Source organism: Lutjanus erythropterus, chromosome 12 (assembly GCF_056507025.1).
Source record: "Lutjanus erythropterus isolate fLutEry1 chromosome 12, fLutEry1.hap2, whole genome shotgun sequence".
Taxonomy (NCBI): Eukaryota; Metazoa; Chordata; class Actinopteri; order Lutjaniformes; family Lutjanidae; genus Lutjanus; species Lutjanus erythropterus.
Window position 1 is genome coordinate 26,901,939 of NC_139328.1, and position 23,164 is coordinate 26,925,102.

At 38.1% G+C, this 23,164-nt stretch overlaps 1 protein-coding gene across 2 annotated transcripts in view; it reads right to left on the reverse strand.

The window, feature by feature from the left end:
- LOC146318085 (solute carrier organic anion transporter family member 5A1-like) overlaps positions 1-23,164 on the reverse strand; it is a 42,901-nt gene that overhangs the window by 3,205 nt on the left and 16,532 nt on the right. For both annotated transcript variants that reach the window (XM_084732901.1, XM_084732900.1), the window contains 7 exons: positions 16,894-17,026; positions 14,882-15,102; positions 14,310-14,474; positions 7,368-7,566; positions 3,226-3,385; positions 2,648-2,892; positions 169-233 (listed from right to left, as the gene is read on the reverse strand). In XM_084732901.1, coding sequence (XP_084589027.1) covers positions 169-233; positions 2,648-2,892; positions 3,226-3,385; positions 7,368-7,566; positions 14,310-14,474; positions 14,882-15,102; positions 16,894-17,026 — 1,188 coding nt within the window. The remainder of the gene's footprint in view (positions 1-168; positions 234-2,647; positions 2,893-3,225; positions 3,386-7,367; positions 7,567-14,309; positions 14,475-14,881; positions 15,103-16,893; positions 17,027-23,164) is intronic.

The window sequence follows — 23,164 nt, forward strand, 5'->3', positions numbered from 1 at the left end:
CGGATGTCCTCAGATAACACTGCTGATATTCTATCTTTACATTAAAATGTTTCTGTTGATAAAAAAAAACAAATCCTGTAAAAATATTGATGATTGAAATTCTATGTCATCATAAAAAGATAAAATAAGGAAGTAGTTTTCTGTTTTGTCCTGTTTTTTTTCACTCACCGAGAGTCCTGAGGAGAACAAACTGCATTCCCAGAGCAAATGGCCTCTCCTGCTCCGCTACAGACCTGCAACACACACACCACACAGAGGGATCAAAAACTGAAGAAAAGCCAAAATTAACAATAAAATATATCATGTTTCAAGTTGGGGAGTGGGAAGCTGTTCATGTCGTATCCACAGCACATGGCTCTCATAAACCAACAAATATAAAAACACTTTAAAGGGCAATTCCATCTGCATCCTTTTCCAGGTGCTTCAAATGGAAACTCGCAATCAGCCGTTAGCACAAAGCAGCGACATAAGTTACAGACGGAGGGCTGGGGAGGGCATTTAGCAACCACATGATGCCACATTGGCCTTTGGATCATAGATCAACACTGCCGCCATATTGGACAGAGCAGTACTGGCCTTTAAACAAATACAAGTAAATGGGGGAGGTGTACATCATAAACTCTTGAATATAAAAAAAACTCACTGAAATCGGTTGAGAACGTTTTTAAGAAAGGCTTGTGAAATCTTAACGCTAAGACTAAGCTACAGAATGCTATGAAAAAAATTATAGTAACGGAGCTGCAAAACCAGCTGCTTGTACATAAAAATAAGTCAAAATGGCCAAAGAAAGAAACAGAAGGAGACAAACAGAGCAGACATGAAAACATTTCACCAAAAGCTCTTACATCACATTACTTTTAATCGTAAAAACAAGTGATAATCACATGTAAGATGATGATGAAATCAACTTGTTCACCTTTATCACAGTTAGTTACCAGCCACAGAACTTCAAAGCCAGAACTGAACATTTACCAGCATTTGACAAGAAGGAAATGCAGACCTCACTACTGGTTGTGAAAACAACAGGCAGCAGTGTGACAGAGTACAGGGTTTCCCCTAATAAGTTGACCCCCCAGCAGGCCTGAGCATCTAGAAATTTCATTTTCACGGGATGTACTTTTGAATAAATTCACATTTCCAGTCAGCTTTTAGCAATGACTTGATGCAGGGCCATATGAAATCTGTGTTATGGCTTTTTTAAATCCTCAATTATGTGATTCTAGCTGTGATTAAATTATCACAGAAGCTATACTGAACTATCTTACTGCTGCCATCAGTCTGTTGCTAGCCCATGCAGCCACTGAGCCCCTGGAAAAAGATATCTGCCACCAGAAATAACAACTTAAATAACAAAACAAGATTTTTTGACTAATGGATGCTTAAAAAATGGACAACTGCACCGATTTTCAGCAGTATTGTCTCATATTTCTTAAACCTTCAGTGCAGAACCTTTGTCGCCCCCCTCTGACAATGAGAGTAATTATACACAGTCAAGCATTCTTATGATGTATGCCAACGGGTGCCGATGATTATCCGCGTTTCTTTCACCACTGATCGCTTTTGTTTTTTTGTTTTTTTTTACTTAAATCCTTCATTTCAATGCAGTTTCTTTTTTTTATCTGGAGTATCAAACTTTTGCCAGGTTGTGTTTATTAGGAGATGGAACTCTTCTAGCACCACATATATCCAAACATTATATCCAAATTTGGACTTTACTGGTGCTTCAAGTGTTGTTCTTCATCACTGGAAAAGTCAGACAAAGCCTGGCTTTGATGAAGGGTTAAAAGTTAATTCCAGTCACTAACAGCAAGGACTAATAATTCGATGAAGACTCGTCTAACTTTTTAATGTAGGTAAAGAAAGGAACATCAAGGACTGAAAAAATTCTCACCTTTTTATTTAAATTTGGTTTGTACTTGTAATACAGAGAAATTTACCTGGCAGTGACATGCTTAGTCAGCACTGTGTGAGCTTATTTGGCAAGAGCTGTTCATTTATTTAAATCAATAATTTATTTAAAAGACCCACACAGCAGGTTTAAATTTATGCCAACAGAGTGGCCTGAAAGATGCCACAATTACAAACAAATTCTACACTTTGGAAATGTAAAACCAAAAGTAAGTATATTTCAGACAGAACTTGGACAGATTTAACAAATCTTCCTTGTTTTTTTAGTTGGTTTCATTCAGTGAGTACAATAGATCAGTTTAAATGGAATTAGATTATCCAAATTCCAATTGTGCCACATAAAATGTCGCAGTGAAATATAAAGGGGTCCAAGAAGTTAAGAGGAAGTAAACATAAGCTTGATGAGTTTATGGAGTTAAAAAAAATATTGGATTTTTCTGCTAAAGAACAAGTAATTCAGACAAGATGACTAATAAAGACGTTCACGTTTACACTCAGACCTCATGAATTCTAATTTCAAGACAATTTTTTAAACTTTTCATCTTTGGAAAATTACAGATTTTTAAGGACAACCTACTGGCAAACAATCGATCATTCTGTGATTATTTTTAAAGATGGTCACTCATATTTCATTCTTCAGAAGTGTCTACAGTGTCCATTTCAGCCCATAATATCTGGTTAAACTCCCCAGTTAGTAATTTGTGTTAAAACCAACAGTAGCTTTTCTTCAAGGTCATACCTGAGGGTGACGATGATGGCGGAGGGCTGGGCGCAGGCAGTGATGAGTGTGACAATGAAGAGGAAGATGAGGAAGGGGATGAGTGTGCTGCAGGTGCGGTCGCATTTCCCTGACACGGCATAACCGTTCTCATTCAGGTAGGTCTTGACGATGACAAGCTGCAGCTGGTTGCTGCCCTGACCGCTGGACGACGGTGTGATGACCTGCCGGCTCTGGACGCAGGCGCAGTCTGAGTAGTTGCGAATCTGGAGGGAAGTCGTGTGGAGTTTTAGGCATCATCATTGAGAAGGCTCTCTCAGCGGCTACATATTAAATTTGACTTGAATTAAAAGACACCATCCTACATTATCAGCTTATTTAAACTCTTTAGGACTGGAGAACACAATTTTTCAAGTTAATTTAAAAAGCAGCAGCGACAATGTCAAACTCTTACTGCGCATCAAACTTATTTTCTCAGCTTTTTCACACTTTTTGAACCAGCATAGAAACATTGAATTCATGAACACTGTATGGCACTGAAATCATAGATGTACAATTGCATTTTCTTGTCCAGGTTGTCCAGCGTGCCTGCCTCTTACCCCGGTGCTGTCATTGGCCACGCTGCTGCAGCCGGCCAGGCAAGGGTTAAAGTATGTGATGCCATCGGAGCCACATACTGGAGCATACTCGTGGATTTTACAACCGCAGTTGACATTACAACCTCCGGTCAAGTTCCTCTGGGTCATGGTGAGAGTTGGTCTGGAGAGAGAAAACAAGATCATGATTCACAGCAGTTCTTTAGGTTTTACATCTTATTTCTATGCCTTATTTCTTATTTTGTGTAAAGAGTTGATTGTGTTTTTTTTCAATGACTGGCAGTTAATGACTCTCCTGATTGACTCTTCAGTACAAAAGATGAGGAACTGTGACAGACAGTTCTTTGAAGTCAAAAAGCTACAATCCTATAGATAACTACGACTCCCAAGGTGCATTTCTTTAACAAACAACCATTCACTTCATTCAACTCCTTGTCCTCTCTCCTGTAACAGTGAGCTGAAGCTCAAGATTTCCCCCTGTGCCAGTTTTGGATAATAGTTTTGCATGGAGCTCATCAATAAGCAGCTGAGGCTCATGGGTAACAAATTTCAAGCCATCTGTCATGACAATCTGACATGAAACAAACACAAACACAAAAAAGTGGAAATAGCAAAAGCTGATGCTCAAAACATAAACCTACAGCTACAGGATAATTAAAATACCTCTGGTAGTCATGCTGTAAAGATATTATCCACAAATATTTAGAAATTAATCACAGTTTTCTGCTCTTTTTTCAAGTATTTTTTTTTCAGGCATTTTTGACTTTATTATGACAGGATTGCTGTGGAGGGGATGACACGCAGCAAAGGACCACTGGATGGAATCTAACCAGAGCCGCTTTAGAGGAATGTCACCTCTATGATCTCCAGCTGAGCCAGTATGAAATTCTAGTACTTTTCTGAATAACCCCAACATTTCGAAGCCTGAAACTAAATTCTATTGCTTAAAATGTAAGGCTGCAGCTGATGACTATTTCCATTTAATTTGTCAAGAATTTTCTCACTTATTCAATTAATTGGTATTTCTGTCTGGTCTGTAAAATACAAGAAATTGTAAAAAAAAATGTTGCTCACAGCTCAAGGTGACATCCTCTAATGACTTGTTTTATCCACAGCCCAAATATATTAAGTTTACCGTCATCGAGAAATAAAGAAACCAGATAATATTACTGTTTGAGAAGCTGAAATCAGATTGTTTGGACAATTTTTCTTAGTGATTAATTAACTATCAAAATAGTTGGTGATTATAGTTGACAACTAATTTATTAACCGACTAATTGTTGCAGCTCCATTATGAAGTAGTGATGTTTACTAGTGTCTTGTATGCAATGATTAGTATGTTAAATTTTTGGCATGTCCAGTGCACATGACTACATTGTAACATGATAATACTTACATGATAATGGTAGTATATCAACAATTCTGCATTAGCACTGATCTATGAACACAGCTCCTGCTGACAGAATTTTGAGCATTAATTTTTAGAAAGAAAAAAAAACAACTTTTGTGAACTGAAGAGTAGGAAAATGTGAAAAAATGTCCTGTTGTAAGGCCTTGATGAACTGTCAGGATCATGTGGAGACCATACATGTCTGCACAAAATTTCATGGCAAGCCATATTTTTTCAGATTAGATCAAATGCACAGACCAACCACTAGCATCCCTGGAGCCACACTCACAGCATGGCTAATAGTCAATATTAATCAAGTGAATAGCAAGCAAAACAGTGAACAAGTCTATATCATAATGATTGAAGTGTTTACTGCTCACAGAAATAAGTAAGGAGGGAAGGAAAATAAAACAAAACAATAAGCAAGGAAATGAGGGTAGATAAAGCAGAATAAAAGAAGAGTTGGAAAGAGAAAGTAAAGTGATGGATGAAGACATAAAGGAAAGGGACGATGATGAGGAGAGACAGACGTGGACGCAAGACAGGAAGACAAGAGACGAGGAGGAGGTGAGGATGAGAGATAAGAGGGAAAAGAGGGTAAAAAAGATTGATGGAGAAAGGCAGAGGAAGAAAGACTGATGGATGAGAGAGGAGATAAAATAACAAAGATAATGAGCCAAAGAGGACACTGAAAGGAAAGTGAGAACAGAGGAATGAAAAAGATAAAAAGAGCATTAAAAACACAGAAGTAGAGATGAAGAGAGGAGGGCAGGAAGGACAGACAGACAGACTGACGTAGGAAAATAAAGAAGACCAGAGGGAGAAACACAAGAGAAAAAAAAAAGAGGGCGGTCAGCCAAAGATCCTCTCTTCCAAGCTGTCCTTGGACATCTTCCACCGTTGCCATGTAATCGCTCTCAGGGACTCTCCGTCCAAAAGAAAACGCCTCCGTTTACTGGCTCACTATCTGTTATCCTGCACCGATCTGAACACTCGCTTCCTCCCCGACATCGGCCACAGATGGGGCGATAAAAACTACCACTGACTCTGTCACACTGGGAAATGATTTAATACGACAAAGGCCAAACTGCAGTCAGTAAACGGCTGTCTCTGATTTAAGTGAAATCTTTCAAAGACCCTGTTTACTCCTGGATTTATCCTGAGACCTGAGAGGAGTGACCCTGACGGATCTGTTTATGATAGATGGTTATATTTGCATGCATCAAAATTTGATCGCTTCTTTCTTTGTATTAGCCATGACAACATCCAGTGCAGTGAAAGCTGCTTATATGTATTTCTACCAATGATAGTTGTTGATAATTTATTTGCTTTTTCTGTCTCTACACTAAATGAATGACTTACTTGAACACTTAAACACAACTTTATAGTGCATGTGTTTGTCCTGTGTCTGATAATGTTTCAGTTGTGACACTGTGTCTCATGGAGCATTTCAATCCTTTTTGGGAGTCCATAAATTCATTTCAATGTTGGCCATTAGTGGAGATGTGAGATGGGAGCCTCCAAACATCAGACATAAATATGAAATGCTTTGATTTTAGAATAGAGACACTAAAAAGATTTTTAACTGTGAAATTTCTCAAGGTCATCTCTGTGCTAATGAGATGAAATCCTTATTTCATCTGAATGATTTGTTAACAGATTACTTTTTAATGTTCAGGAGATTCGGAGTAACGTGTTTCTCATGCGTAGAGAAAAATGGTCTGTTAATATAAAGTATAAACCAAAATTACTGACTCAAAGAATTGGTGTGATGTAGAACCTTACAGAGACAGAGCCACAATATGAAACTAAGTGTTTAAAAGCTAACAAAGTGACTATAGCTCGCTAAAAACAGATTATTTTAGCACCCTATGTCTACAGGAGAGGAAAAGTTAAACTGACAAACTCAAATTTCCAGTAAATCTCAGTCTCCCTTCTGTACCTCACTGCTCTGTGAGAAATGATCCCACTGAATGACCAGAAGTAAAATACAACCAGGCCTTTAATAGCTGAGTTATCTTTAATTTCTATAATTAGCCTGGACAAATTAGCAACTGTAATCTAAAATTACTGAATGTCAGGGTCCACAGTTTCCCCATTCATCCCGCTGATGCGTCGTGTCTGTCTCCACTCTTGTCTTCTTACAGACTTGGGCAGCCTGTAAAAACTTACTTCTGGATTCTTTAACGTACTAGTGGTACGTCACAGCACACCGCAGCCTTTGGACATTTTTCTGTCCTTCACGAACACTAACAAAAAGTACTGGTGAATGAAATTACCATCAATATAACACGTCTGAACAGGGACAGACAGAGAATAAGACCAATAAAGGAGAAAGACTATTTATATGTTGAGATGATGCTACAACGGTCACCAAGGCTGTTTCTCTTTCTCCACCTGGCCTCTCTCTTTCAGCCTCTTTCATAATTCTGTGTTTCTCTCTGTGGGTGTTTTTAACTCCTTCGCAGTCTGTTTGTCTTTCACTTCTGTCTGCTTGTTCTCCCGTATTATCTCCACCTCCCCTCTCTCCTTTATCCGTCAAGTGTGTTTGGCTGTCTCCCTCCGTCCTCCACAATCACATCACTGTGGAAACTGACAGGCCGACCACTCAACACACAGTGTAAATGTGTTCAATTCAGATTAGACACAAAACAAACAGCCTCGACACTGCATTGATGGGGTTCTTTCTCGTCTGCAGTGATGCACGACAACCCACCACCTCCCCGAATTTCGCCCTCTCAGTTCCCGTCCTCACCCGGTGGTGTAGGGGATGTTGATTCCTCCCAGGTTGATGCTCTCGCAGCCCACGATGAACAGCGTGGAGAAGCAGAGCAGCGAGACGCCGCTGCAGATCATAGCCAGCTTGGCCGACTCGCGAGCTCCCAGCTTCAGCTTCTTAATGATGTAGCCACCCAGGACGATGCCCACGCCGGCACTGGGCACAATAATCACACCTGGGGGGGAAAGAAAGACGCATATTAGAATCTCAGAGAACTCTTTCTTCATACACTGCTTGGTGAACTAACATACAGTTTTCTATTCTAAGCATATTAGAGAGAGTCTAGTAAGATAATTTTACAGGGAAATTACGATGTAGAAAAATGAGACAGGGCAGAGAAATGTATTCAATGACAATGTGTCTGTCTTATTCCTATTGTGTTGCTTAAGAAGTCCATGAATCACTATTTTTTACAGAATTTCTACAGATTTACAGATTTTTTTTCCCACAGATTTAATAACATTGTTATTTAATAGCATTTTTGATTCCAGTCTTTTTGCTTTTTACTGCCAACCCATGGTCTTTTTCTACACACTGTCAACCTCCAAGTATGCAAAAGGTCATCTTTAACCATCTTTCACTTTGATGACAGCTTTGCACACTGTTGGTATCATCTGAACAATTTCTTAGAAAGAATAAAGACAAAATCTTGAATGAGAAGACCAGACTTGTGACTGGCGCTGCATACAGAATTTATACATAACAATGAATCAAACGACTTATTTGTCAATCACACTGATGAACCTGAAGAAAATGTTCCTCAATTCTGCAGCTTCATGGAGCTTTTTAAGACTCTTTAGTCACAGTTTTGGTTTTCAGCAGCAGGCAGCTGTTTTCAGGACCTCTGATAAACTGACTGTACACAACCCTCAAAGTGAAGTAACCAACTAGTTAAGAAAGTGGAGCATTTAAAGAGCCAAATATCTTTCTCAGGAGTTGCTGGAGTAAACTTGCCAACCTCGAGAGCTCAAAAATAAGAAGGATTTTGAAACTAAGGCGAGGGGTTATGGTTTCCTCCCCCAGAAAAATCTGTGATTCACAGACTTTGTTTCCCACATTCTGGTGACATTTAAATAATGAAAATAACAAAATATTAAGGACACACTTTTTTTGTAAACAGATGCCTGTAGATGACAAATAACTGACACCTGTTAGCTGGAAAACAAAATGTGAATATTTTGCAAATGTTTTTCTAGGAATATGTTCAAAATGTGCCCCTTTCCTTTCAAACTTCTTGTGAATGCCAGGAAATTACATTTGGTGTAGCTGTATTGTCCAGGTGGGAACAGCAGACTTTTAGAGTCATAGAGCTTATACACGCTGTAGATTGCCAGAAAAAGGTCGTAATTACGAAAAGGAAAAAAAAGGTATGAAAATTTGTAATTTATCATGAGAAATACTGGAGAATTGTGACCCCAGGAGGGAACGGGAAGAGGGGAATGAAAAGTGAGAAAATTAGGAAGTTTGGCAGGTGGTAAGATCAAACCAGAGGCAAAGGGGGAGTGAAAACTGGAGTTATACTCATCAGGTGGAAACAAACATGACTCCAACTGAAAGATGATTATCTTAGTCTGCTGGATGTGTAAATGGGCAACTGTTTGCTACCACGTTAGCCATAACAGGGCTCAACTGGAATGACTGCCCATTTGTGTAGGACAACGCCATGTCGGGCCAGTGAATTTGGTAACTCAGTTGCCCGACCAAGAAAGTGATAAAGAAAAATTTAACTATTAAATTTTTTTGACAATTGTTTAATGGTTACAATAATTTGTCATGCAAAACTGCAGAAATACTGTTTTCATCCTTGTGACGATTTCTCACTGCTCTTTATTTGTTGGGTTTTAGACAAAACAAGACATTTAAACACATCACCTTGGACTTTGGAAAACTGGGATGAACCAAAATACTGCTGTGAACTGATGCACAGTTGTATCAGCCTATAAATCATACTCTACAGACATACAAAAAAATGTTCTTCCCAAAAAAATCACACAATGATCATTTTAGTGTATTTTTCAAAAATGAGCATAATTATGCAAAAATGTTAATTATGTCCAAATCATGAGTCAACTCGCAAATACAATATTAGTCCAAATAATTGTTAAACATTGTTGCAGTCAGAAATTCCAGATAGATGTGAACACAGCATAATAAACTGGCAAATTATGAAATGGTTCATATTTTATGTGTTTTATTGCTCCTATATATGGACACCTTAATAATACTGACATTGAGTGAAATTTTCTCAATCCAAAATACCACTTTGGTCTTGGTTGCACCACTTAATGAAGTGGAAATATTCAAGATGTTTGAGCTTCAAACTAAATGTGTTTCATCCAGGTTTGGCTGACAACATTTGCCTGTAATGATGAACTCTATGGTGGGTTCAGTGCAGCATCAGAATTTGCAGATGTGTCGCAGCAAGGGAAAAAAACAAAAAACAAAAGCAGTAAAGAAAGCTACAAAACAATCTGACCTTGTTTTGCAAGCCAAGCTGTATTTTTTCCAAAGAGTCATAGTTTACCTTAAATTCTGCTTTCACAAAGTCAATCAGCTGTAAATCTTATAGCTGTGGTCTTTTTAGCCTTCACTTTCTCATCAATGACAAGACAAATCCTAAAGAAAATGCAGCAATCGCAACAACAGCCTCCTCCAGGCAGCCTTGCATTACCATGACAGCACATATTTTTAGTGTGGGTGGCCCCGAAGGGAGTGGAGCCTCCTCTAACCCAGGCAGAGTTAGTGCCTTCTCAGTAGGTGTTAGATAATGTTGTGTCCTGTCCTGTGCAGCTTAATGCCCTGTGCACATCAGTGTTATGAGTCCAGTTCTGAGTTTCAGTGACATTACTGATACACCGTCCAGGCAAACGATTTTCCTCAGAGCTAATTCTAGTCCATAACATTTTCAGAATGCATGATATTGGATTCACTGCTTATATTCTAAAATAAATGTACAACTGTTGATAAATAGGTAATGAGTCGGTGCAAAGCAATGCTTTGAGTGATGCCATGCAATTTTGAAAACAGCTGTCCTTTGGTTTCAGAGATTTACAGCATTTGAAAAGATGTACTTTTATGTAAACAATGGGTCTCATGCATGGATGTTTTCTTTTTCTTTTTTTTCTTATATTTGTTCTTAAACAGTCTGGCTGTCTTGGTAACCTAATCATCTTTATGTGCAAAAAAACCTTCTTAAATGTGAACATTTTATATTTTTCTTTTCTTCTATTTTCAAACAACATCGAGAAAACAAGACATTTGATAATGTCATCTTGGGCTTTAGAAATTGATCAATATTTTTCACCATTTTCTGACATTCTGTAGACCAAACAACTAATCAATTAATCAAGAAAACAACTGACAGATAATTGTTTACTCTTTAAAATTCAAAAAATGACAAAGAAGCTGGAACCAGCAAATTGTTGATATTTATGGTGCTTGAAAAATTACTGAAACAGTTAATCGATTATCAGATTAGTTACCAAATAATTTTCTTTCAGTGAACTAATTGATTAATCATTGCAGCTCTATTCCATTCCAGTCAAATCACCAATGTGATTGAGATTTCTCTCTCTTAGGGTGTTTTGTAGTTTGAATGGACAAGCACGGCAAATCTTCAGCAGGACAAACATTGTGCCAATAGGCTAGGTTTTGGTGTTTAGGAACCCAGATTAAATGCAGAAACACCTTGGCTACTTGGAAAGTCACAAATCTGTCTTTTCAGGAAAGGTCCAATCAAGATAGATGACAATCTGACAAGACAGATGTGTCATTAGACCTCTCATATCCCTTTCATGACCTGAAAATGATGCATAAAGAACTAACAGCAACATACACCAAACTGGGGTCCTGTGACCTTCACAGATCCTTGAGCAGATTCCCAAGGAATACTTTGATTTCACCAAATAGAGGCTGGCATAATATGAAAATGTGTATGAGTGGCAGTTTAAATCACTGGCTTCACAGCCCACTCCACCTACAGCTGAGACACTTATGCAACTCAACACTAAAACATTTCTGACAATAGAAATCGTCCAAAGTGGAATTTCTTCGGACAAAACCGAGCCAGTGCCAGTATGACTAAAAGGTTTCCAAAACTATATCAATGGAGGATTTTGTTGGATAAAATGTGTTTGTTTAGTGTTTGAAAACTTCAGCCATCAATAACAGAGATTTCTGTGTGGAAAGTTCAGATGACTCACTGTGTCTGCAAGTGTGACTAATGATGTGTGGTACTTTAACGCCAGGAATCACAAACATTTTTTCAAAAGCTGACTGCCTTATTTTGTAATTAAACTCATGAAAACTGAACCAAAGAATAATCACACGCGTAGCCAAAAATTGATCATTGTGACAGTCTAGACATCCAGGCATCCTATGCCCTGGGTCTTTTAAAGTCAAATTCAATGCTTTTGAGAGTTCAAAAAATATAATCTAAGATGCAAAAAATATGGAAATCACAAGAAGGGAGACAATTTATGGAGTCTTAACATATGTTGACCCCTTATGAGCCAGTTTGCAGCGTCACATCCTCAGGCTTAAATCTTAAGGTGACTGTGATTTTTCCATCAGGGCCCCTCGACTTTGGAACGACCTGCCTGAGGAGATAAGGCTGAGGAATCAGTGACATCTTTTAAATCACTTCTTAAAACCTATATTTATAGACTTGCTTTTATGTGATGCCATCTTGTTATTGTTTTTACTGCTTTATTGTTTTTTTTTCTATTATTTTACATTTATTGCTTTTATTTATATTGTCACATATACAGAATTTACACTGGATTTATTTTGACATTGTGTTTCCTGTTTAACTAATGTTGTTATATTGCTTTCTGACTCCCTGCCTTGCTTTGCCTGTCTAAGCATTTTGTAGAAAAGGTGCTATATAAATAAAGGTATCAGTAGCAGTAGTAGTAGTAGTAGTAGTAGTAGTGAGGGAGTTAGATGATGTTTTAGGTGTACTATATACAAACAATGTCAGCATTAGCACAGCCCCACTAGTTGTAGCTGCATCCCACTAGTTTGGATTAATGTTTAATGTTCAGCAAATCTATAGGAAAAAAGCAAAGACACCACAGAAACTTCCAAATGTGGAAATACTTCTTGCTATCAGCAGCTAAACAATACCAAAATAGCCACCATCACTCGAAAAGGCCATCATTCCTCTCAGCTTGTTGTTATCAGCCACAGCAGTGAGACTCCTCTGAGTGGCTCTCTATCTTAAAAATAGACTTTTTTTTAACACAATGCTATACTCCTCTGCAGAGGGTCATTTAATTTCTATGACACAAAGATGAGATGGTCTATAAAATGATCACTGTGCCAACAAAGAGGTGCCCTTTTCTTTAAGAAGACTTTAAGTCTGTAGTAATCCTAGAGGCTCTGTGATGCTCCTCTGGTGTCTCTTCCACAAAACAAGGCCAGCTCGTCACATAGGCTTTACACTGAGATGACATCTTATACATCCAAGATGACTATGTTCAAGGTTGAAAAAAATCCTAATGTGAGGATTAATAATTGCCCTTATCTGCTGTTTAAAAGCATCCTGTCAACAGTTTTACAGACACCCCTTTCTAATGGAGGCCCATGGTGAAAATGCTTCTGTGCTGTGGCACTGTAGTTGAAAATCCAGATCGTATTCAGTTCTGTTCATAAAATCATGTGTGGTGCCAGAAGAAAGGCCATGTTGTAATCCAAATCAAAGGGTCTCTGTGATGGCTATTTCAGGCCATCTCAGATCTTCAGGCTTAAGCTGCCAGTAGACTCCATCAGAAGAACTATTTGTTGGACAGTAGAGGAGCTTTGTAAAATGTCCCACAATTTCTGTAACTTTCAGAAACCAACAATCCGACATTTCACACCCTCTTCACGCCATGATAGGCATACTGAGGAGAGCATTATCCATATATTCAAACGATACTGTGTCTCTATGGCAGCCAGCTTTTCACTCTGCCTTCCAGTATAGAAGAAAACAGATTTAACAGCACTAGGGGTGCATTATATGGTAATAAATAAATAAATAACTAAATAAATAAATAAACATTTTTTATTATTTTAGGGTGAACTGTCCCTTTAACATTCAGTACTCTTTATTACAAACTGAAAATAACACAAGAAGACCAACTGAAGCCTGCTGCAACAATAACTATTTGTAGACTACAAATTTACATGGGCTCTGACTAGCTGCTTATACCCAACAATAGCATGTTAATGTGGCAGCTGTAGCCAGGTTATCAAATATAAATATATAAAATGTAAAACTAAACATGTAACATGTACTTAACAAAAACATGTCAAATGTATCATGCTAACATGCATACAGTTAGCATGTTATCAAGCTGTGTGAGAGTTTGTAATGCATTAGCCTATATGCCTGTTTAAGCATGTGTGTGCTTCAGCATGTGGTTGCGTGTCTATGTCGAGTGCATTTGCGCCTGTATTTGTGTGTGTGTTTTTAAATGTGTGTGTGTAATGCACTCAGTGCTCCAGCTCGGTGTCCCAGGTGCCCCCTTCATTTGAAGACCAGCAGTTTCTTTATTATTAATGTGTGTTGGCTTGCAGCTCTGGGCCGACAGCCTCTCCTGCTCTGATCTGAGATAAAACTAGCAGAGCAGCGCTGAACTGGCAGAAATTAAAGTCCTGGGTGTTGTATGAATATTTTGGTCTGTCTACATCCTGCCTGTGCTGCTGCATAGACATTAAACAGGGGTTCAGAGAAAGAAGCAGAGAGCTGTTTTGCCTTCAAAACGCTCTAGTTCCTCCCAAACTTCATGGGAAACAAATCCTATTTTTGAAAAATCCTATTTAGAGAGAACAGTAACTGCATGAATGATGATTGGTGGAGCCAACCAGACCCCATCAGTTTTTCAGAGTGGATCACAAATTTGATTGGGTGATGTGGTGTTTAGTTCAGCTCACCTGTGTAGATGCTGGCGCTGGAGGCCGGAATGCCAAACTGAGACTCAATGAATTTGGGGATGAAGGTGATGAAAGCTGTGACTATGGCGCTTTCTGCCGTGTAGGACAGGCTGACGAACAAGAAGGTTACATTGCTGAGAATCCTCACTGCTGCTTTGGGGAGGTCTGAAAGAGGAGAAGAAGAGGACAAGAGAGATGGAAAAAGTTTATAGTTATATTTTGTTTCCAGCAGTGTCTTCTGTAACTGACAGAATCATAAAAATATTGTGTGTAACAGGAAGAATAAAATATCTTAACTTTTATAGCATTTTTTGAAAAACTGGAAAAACAAGAGAGATAAATATTTTATTGACTGTAATTTATAGTGATCCTACTGTAGTTCGATAATTGATTGACTCTGATGGTGCTATTATCTTCAAATCTAAAAATGAAAGAAAAAAAAAATACAGAGAGAAGATTTCTTAAGACAAATTCCCAAACTGCAGCTCTGTGGTCTAACGTGAATCTATAGTGACATGAAAAAATTTGGAACCCCTGCACCAGTGACATGAAGTCACAGTATTTTCTGGTACCTTTGATGTCCTTTCCGAAGCCCATGGATGAGGTGACCGTTTGGGTCTTGTTGTTGTTGCTCTTCTCCTTTAGGACGTCGTCGTCACTGGACAGGTCGTCCAGGCTCAGCTTTTTCCTCCTCTTCTTCTTCTTGTGTCGGGGTGGCAGCTTCTTGGGGAAGGTGAACATTGGGAAGATGACCAGCAGCATGGCCACGGCGCACAGCAGGAACCCGCTCCACCTGGACAGACAATTGAAATAAGTCAAAAATACAGGAAAACAAAGTGCCATCAAGAAGTGAATTCAGCTGAGTCAGTCGTGGATGAGACACTTCACTCTTCACTCTGTGCAATCAAAGACTCTCAGTCTGGTATCGTTTTATCTCTGCGCCTCATTACTGTGCACATACATAAATAAATAAATAAACTGGAGTCAGGCAAGTGCAAAATCACTGGTACACTCATCCATCCTCTTCCTGCGATCATCACCTATAATTCATGTAGGAAGCCTGTGGCTGTTAGCTCGTGAGTCACTGGTTATGCTGTCAGTTAGAGGATGGCATCATTGAGAGCTGTAAATAGATGACTAACCGCATCTCATACACGCCAACAGATTTACAGATGGATACAAGATCACAAAAACTTTACCCAAAGCGCAAACATGGACCTTTACGCAAAGTGATGCAGCATTTTGGAAGATTCTTGGTTTGTAAAGCTTCCTGCCCACTATGTAATTTCAAATGTGGTTGATTGTCTTTACTGATGACACTTTTCCCCTATTTATTTATTATTAAGCTTCAATAATCACACTTTAAGCACAGAAATGAGCGTAAGCAAAGTGTATTCTTGCCCTTTTATGGCCCCATTACTCATTTCTGGAGAGGGCAATGTCTCCTTATCACCCTGTTAAGCTTTGAAACATCTGGCAATTGTTGGCCATTCACGTCTAAAGATATCACCCAAAATCGGTGATTGAATGCCCCTGTTAGATGTTCATTCATGTTCATTTATTTGTTTGTTCTTATTCATATGTAAATATTCAAGTTGAATCATCTGTAATAGATTTTTAATAAACAAGTTATTTTTTAATTGCCTAAGAGGTGTAACAGATGTGGAAGGAAGGCATATGCACCAAACTCCCATGAAGACAGGAAAAAAATCTAACCACCATTGCTTTCAGGAAATAGTTAATTTTGTGTGAAGTACCAAGGACATCTTGTCAATCTAGGTAAAAAGTTACACTCAGGCCCACAATAGGAGGACTATGCAATGATATAAAAACAAACGTGCAACTGAGACAGTGAGTTGCTCAATGCACCAGCTTGGTTTGCATGAAACTTACAGTAAACCTATTTCATACTGAATTCTTTCTTGAACTTGGTTGAGTTCATACAGCTTGGGTCAAGTACTGTCAGGTATTTATAACGTTATGGTATTTATATTATCATACAAAAGGAAAGAAAAAAATGAAGACCCTTATTAACAAAGTTCAAGGCTTGTAAATCAAATGCAATACTTCTAGGGCCTTAATTTAAGATTTTTAAATGTACGATAATAATACCATTGTAATACTTTTAAGACATAGTAGGTATCCTGTTAGTATACAGCCTCAGTACTGGATACAGTTTTTATTTTGCTCTTGTGAAGCACCTTAGAACTATATTTTGAAAGGGTCTATAAAATTAACATTTATACAGATATATAAAATCCAAATTGACATCAACTTTCATTTGCATTTTTAAATAATTATAATGTAGCTGTGATAGGTCAACATCAAAATGATAATATCGACAAACCGATATATCGGTTGGGCTCTCCCATTTATGGGATTTGTTGACAATGGGACATATTCAAAAGATATATATTTTTTTAAAAGTGTGTAGCATTATAATCTCAAATTTTAGATTAAGGAGAACATATGGGATTAAGAAGAACATATGGCTTTGTTGTCAGTGCTGAAACACAGGTATTATACTGGCACACATACAAAATATCACAATTCAACCAGTTCAAAGCAGCCAGATTGTTCTCACCAGTTGCCAATGAAGCGGGGATCACTTTGATCAATGTTGACAACAGTCTTGGGGTCCACATAAAAGCCGATGAGGACTCCTCCCAGCAGGTAACCAGCTGCTGGACCCAGTGCTCCCATCACATACATGATGGCTAAGGAGGGGAGAGGGGAAAAGAGATAAGAAGAGTGCTCAAATTTTCAAGCTTCAGTGGTCAATTTTTGGCCACAAAGATGCATAAAAAATAGTAAAACAAGCTGACAAATACAAATTACACATATTACTGTCTTATAAGGCTGCATTAAGTTAAACAAATGCCTCCTTCCACATCCAGTAGACACAGAGCAACATTATCATCCCATTGGAGTTGCGTTTCTGGCCATCTGATGAATGTAAGTCCAATATTCACTCTACTTTTTGCTCTGTTTCGGTCTCTCTTTCACTGCCAAGTGGCCAATTTTCTTCATTGGCTAGTCTTCAACTGTGTCTGTCTGCTATTTTGTGGTGGGCAGGTAGTGAACATTGGGTTTGTCAGAGCTTGTTACATGAAAACAGCTGCCTGCTGCTGAAACCACTAAACGCTGATTTTACTAGAATGAATGCATTATAAAAAACAAAATAATGAGCTAAAAGAGGATAAACCCTCCTCACAGATGCAGAGCTGGTGATGTTTTTGTGCAGTCTGGACTATGGAAGACCCTTGCACATCAAAGGGATTTCATTCAATGTTAATATCAAAAGTGTTCATTCATGTTGTTTTAATTATCTCAAAAGTAGTAGTTATAAATCAACTACTTGTCACCTATACTTGGATACAGACAAAAGGTGAACGCAAGGAGAGACACAGGATCAATAATAATAATGATAATGATGATAATAATAATGATGATAATAAAAAAAAAACTTCTTATATACACTAATGATAACATACTTAGAATTATTACATTATTATATTCTGTTTCTGCCATACTTTGCCAATAAACCCCCCTATATCTTCTACACACTGTACCCTTAATTTAATATTTTATTTATACTAAGCTCTTAATCCACTTCCTCTGTTTTAACCAGTCACCTGATTGCTGAGGATATCCTCAAGGTAACTGACAGACGGGACGCTTGAACCTCTTCCGGAGTTAAAACCAACTTTTTTTTTTTTTTAGTCTGCTTTTCCTTTAATTTTTACTCAATGCTTTGCTCATTTTGTATTGTCTTGCTTTTGTCCTGCAGACTGTAAAAAATGATCAGGAAAATGCACAGAGTGGCAGGAAAAAGAGTGACTAACCTGTAGGTATGATATGACATGACATATTTAGCCAGGTGACAAATGGTTCCTCTACACATCAGCTCCACATTTTGAACCAGTTACATCATCCTGATTGCTTCCCTGGACTGTCTCTGTCTTATGAACATGATTTTAGATGATTTGAGAAAAACTACTGTAGGTCAACAAATGTATTCAATTATCCGAACTCATTGCCAAACTTTAACCCTTATGTAACAATTTGAATCAAACTAATCTAGCATTAAGAACGGGGTACAAAAGGCCATGTGTGTGGGTCATGTGTGCAGATCATATGACCGTGTAATAAGGGGCCTGCTTGAGGCTGAGAATAAGATTTCTCCAATTAGAGGGAATTAAAATCTTAACGTCTTTGGCTAAAGTTGAAAGCAAACACAAAAATCTGGTGGCGTGACTTAAAAACTCAAAGCAGGGCCAGGCACTGGACCAGTCTGAAGGTTATCTAACTGTCCTGGGAACTCACTGGGAGCACTGGGTTCATGTCAGTTGTAGTTTCAAAAACGTCTCATGTACAATTTCTAATCACCAGTGCTGAAAAATGAAAAGACAACTTGCTAGCATCAACAGCTATCATGGCTGATTGCAGGGACTAAGTTCTAAATTTTAAAAAAATCTAGGTCAGATTCCTAGGTCAGGAAAAAAATAGTAAATACTATTCCATTTTTTTCTATGTTTTATTTTAAGGTCACAGCAAACAATTGTAAAGTGAGAAGGTTAACTGATTAATCAGTTTGGCTGATTAATTGGCACTGATAGGACATTCATTATCAGAACTTGGCTGATAGCTGCATAGCCTCCAGCTGTCACACAGGGACATAAAAAATGTTTTTCATGCAGGCTCTATTCAAGAAGCCAAGATGTTATTTTGCACCGGAGATGATTTCTATTCAAATGAAATTCAACTTTATATAAGACAGCTTTATTTGTAATTTGTGAGCATGATAAGGTTGTTGGTTATGGTACAATATAGACTGAAGATAACTTATGATTGGAAAAACTGTAAAAGTTTCCTGTAACTGATACATAGCAAACATATTCAAAATCCTAAATAAAAGAAGCACTTTGCATAGCAATCTTATTAAATTAGAACTTGCTTACTCATTCTTCATAAAGTATAAGAAACTAAAAGAAGAGAAAAAAACTTAAACTATTTCCCAGGGTGACTTCTTCAAACTGCTTTTGTCAGACCAACAGTCCAAACCCCAACGAGATTAAATTTACGGTGAAATAAAATATAGTAAACCAGCAAATCTTCACATTTGGAAAGCTGGAAACAGAGAATGATGGGAAGTTTGGTGACTTTAGAAACAACAGACAGTGAGAAGCTGAAGTTGGGCCTGGTCATGCTTTGTCTGCCAAACCAACAAAAGTTCATTCAAAATTCAGATCAGAAAAGAAGTTTAACTCTTTATTAAAAAAAAACATGATCTTATTATTAACTTATCATAATGGGTACAAGCTCATAATCAAAGAGGTCAACAAAGAATACAGCGGCCTCACTCAATCTCTCTTCAAGTAACCACAAATGTGAACAGGTGCATCTGCTCTACTATGTGACCAACTATCTCCCAAATAACACAATCACTCAATCAATGATACCATAAACACTATCAAATATATATATATATAATATATCAAAATATAATCAATCACACACCTTCATATTACCACAAAATATTTTTTCTCACAGCTCCTACAGACACTTTTACCTGATAGATAACTTAAACAATTAGTTTATTATCAAAATTGTCCATTGTCCAATAAAGTCACTAACTGTGAAAAGATGTTTACTTGATTAAAACTGATTAATATATTAGAGAAACATTGAAATGCTCTCATTTTCAGAAGCCGTTTTCCATCAAAACTCAACAACATTCCACAAAATGCCAGCATCAGCGTGAGCACTGCAGTTACTCATCTGCAGAGCATCTTCACAGACACATATTTTCTGAGCCTCCACCACATCTCTCCACTCCACTATTACATCATCTGACTGAGATAGCCAGAGCCTGGGATGATGAAGCATCGGGATTGTGGGCTTGGGCTTTCCAAGGGGACCCAGCGGCATCAAGGATTATCCCTTATCTAGCAGGAGGAGAGGGAAAACCCTCGGCTGGCGGCCTGCCGCGTTACGCAACGTGATGCCGACCATCAGCCGAGGGATAAAAGATGACCGGGCTGCTGGTGTGCTAACGACCGGGCAAAGCTGACATGTGAGGAGCCAGACAGAAAGTGAGAAAAAGAAAAAACTGACAGACATGGAGGATGATGATGAGAGAGGTGGAGAGAGCAGATGGTTGTAAGAGAAAACAAGACTGAAAAAGATCATGAGAGATGTTATATTTGACAAAGAAGAGTGTGAAGAAAAGAGCAGATTTTCCATTCAAATGTAATGTACATTTGAAACAATCTGAGCAAATGAGCAAAAGAAAATGCAAATGAATGCTTGTTTCTATTCAAGATAAACAGAAGGTGGCGCCAATTCTCTAGTCGCAAAACCATTATGCAATTGCAGAAAAAGAAGGTACAAAAAAAAGTGACAGTCCAATCTCAAAATGTGAAAAACAATCTAGAAAACAGGATGGAAATGTGACACTTCTATTAGTTTTATGTAATAATGTGAGGAAGCTTCTAGCAGATCCGTGTGGAGTGATCATGGATGTATTATAGAGGCATGGGAGCCATTAGGAGACTGTCAAGTGAGTTTAATGTTCACTGTGTTGGAATTTATTCAGGAGAATGTGTTTTCATCTCCCATAAACTCATTAACTATTTCCAGAAAAAATTCGAACTAAAGTCGCCATAAGTAAGCATGAAAAACTTATCTTATATTAGCATATTTAAGGAAGTTTCTTCGAATTCAGCTGTTTCCATCAACCTTTTTAATGTGATATTTAGAACTGTCCATAAAAACTAATGAAACACAGCTGGTGTCAATTAACAACCTTGATAGGAATAGGCCTATATTAAATGGCATGTTACACTACAACTGAAGTAATATGACATTCACAAGAATGGCACGAATGAACAGATGGACATACAAACTGTCGCCAGCAGGGAGGTATAAAAATTGTGGTTAAACATGCTCGATTGTTTAATGAACTTTTGCTTCTTTTATTAAAATGCTTTTTGGTTGTTTTCACACCTATGTGCTCAGGTGCTGACCTAAATGAGCGCACTGAGATCGTTGAGTGGAGATGGTCTAGAGCGGTTCTTTTCTGGTGAGAATGTGATTCAACCTCAATCTGACCCAACTACTGCCAGTTTGAGCTAAACTGCTCTTGTAGCCAGTGGAGTGGAAACATACCTTGAAAAGACTGACAGATGGTAAACAGAACATGAGACAAAGAGTGAAATACAAAGAAAAAGAGAGACGCAAACAGAAAGTGAGGGAAAATGGGAAATGGGACAGGACGGAGAAAGAAAACAGAGATGGAGAATGTGGACACAAGTCTGTGTTGAGGCAGCAGTGTTTATGCTGATGGAGGGAAATCTTTTTTAAGTATCAAAGCAAACTGATTTTCAGCCTCATCGTTCACGTCTATCACTGCTCTGCATTTCAACCCGTTTACTGTAAGCAGGCCATGACTTAGATTCCTACACACCTTTATCCAGTAAATCCACCAATCCACAGCCTGATACGGTTCAATCCTCCAGTGTTACGGCTTCCTTTCATGGAAACTTTCATGAACAGTGTATGACCCAGAAATGGATATGTGCAGGGCACAAAACCTACTCAGCTCTTTCCTCGGCTCTCTTTAGTCAATACCAGTAACTGTGACAGTAGAATAAAGGTCAGTCTCTACATTATGACACTGCAAGAACCCAATAAAATGATTAATCATGATTCAGAAACACAAGGCTGAAGTTAGTTGGATAACCACCAGCTGGACACACATTTTACTCAAAAGAGTCTGAGGTTTGTGTAAGCTGGACTTATCTCATCAATGGCTTTGATCAGACAGGGTGAGGGGGTTTGCGTCTATACTTCCACCAGCCACTTTCACAAGGGAAACCCTGTGTGTGAATGTCTCCTGAGACCCCTGCAGAAACACAGGGTTCTTGCACCTTTTCCAAAGTCAAATACAGGCACTTTTCAAGAATTTTCCAAGCTCATTTTCAAGCTTTTCCAGCATCTTATAGCTGTGGTAAATTAGATATTTATATACTCAAAATGATTATTGCCATTCTTCAAATACAATGAAGCATCATGTTTCAAAATGTGTCATGTTTCTGTAAGCGGACGTCACATTCCTCATAACATGGCTGAGCTAATATCCGACCTATTTTTCTCTATCTAAAAAGTGTTAAAGTTACAATTTCTAGCAGTTGCATGCTGAGTACGTTCACTACTTACAAACTGTCTAGAAATTACATGCTCTCACACTTATTTTCCATTTTAAACAGAGATATACACCCGTACACCTTCTGAATTCAGGTTTCTCTCTTTTACCAAAGTAAGACGACCTTAATTGGTGCGTTAACTCCTCAGAAAACACACTTAATTCAAACTCTACAGAAAAACATGTAAACTCACCAAAACTGTCTTTGTTAATCTTTCCACTCTTCCAACAATCACCAACTCTGGTCAGGTCAAAATAAATCCTTAATTCAGCGCGCGAAAACAGTGTAAAGAGGCTGACTCTGCAGGCTGTTATCCTCTCACTCGTCACTCAGCTCAGTGCACTCACAATTGGCTGTGTAGGTGTGTACTGCCAAAAAAGCAATCGGCGATGGATTCAGCCCATCGTCAATAGATGATACATTTGTCCAATCAACCCAGCCCTTGTAACTGTACTGTTTAATTACTGTGAAATAGCACTTAAACGTTTCACTGATCTGACTGCACTGATCTGTACAAATTCACGGTTAAATATAATGTTGAGATGAGTTTGAAGTTTATTGAACATTTATTTTATTTATTCAACCCCCTCAGTTCTTTACAATTTCTTAATCTCTTTTATCCCTTCTTTGCTGGCTATAATATAGCTA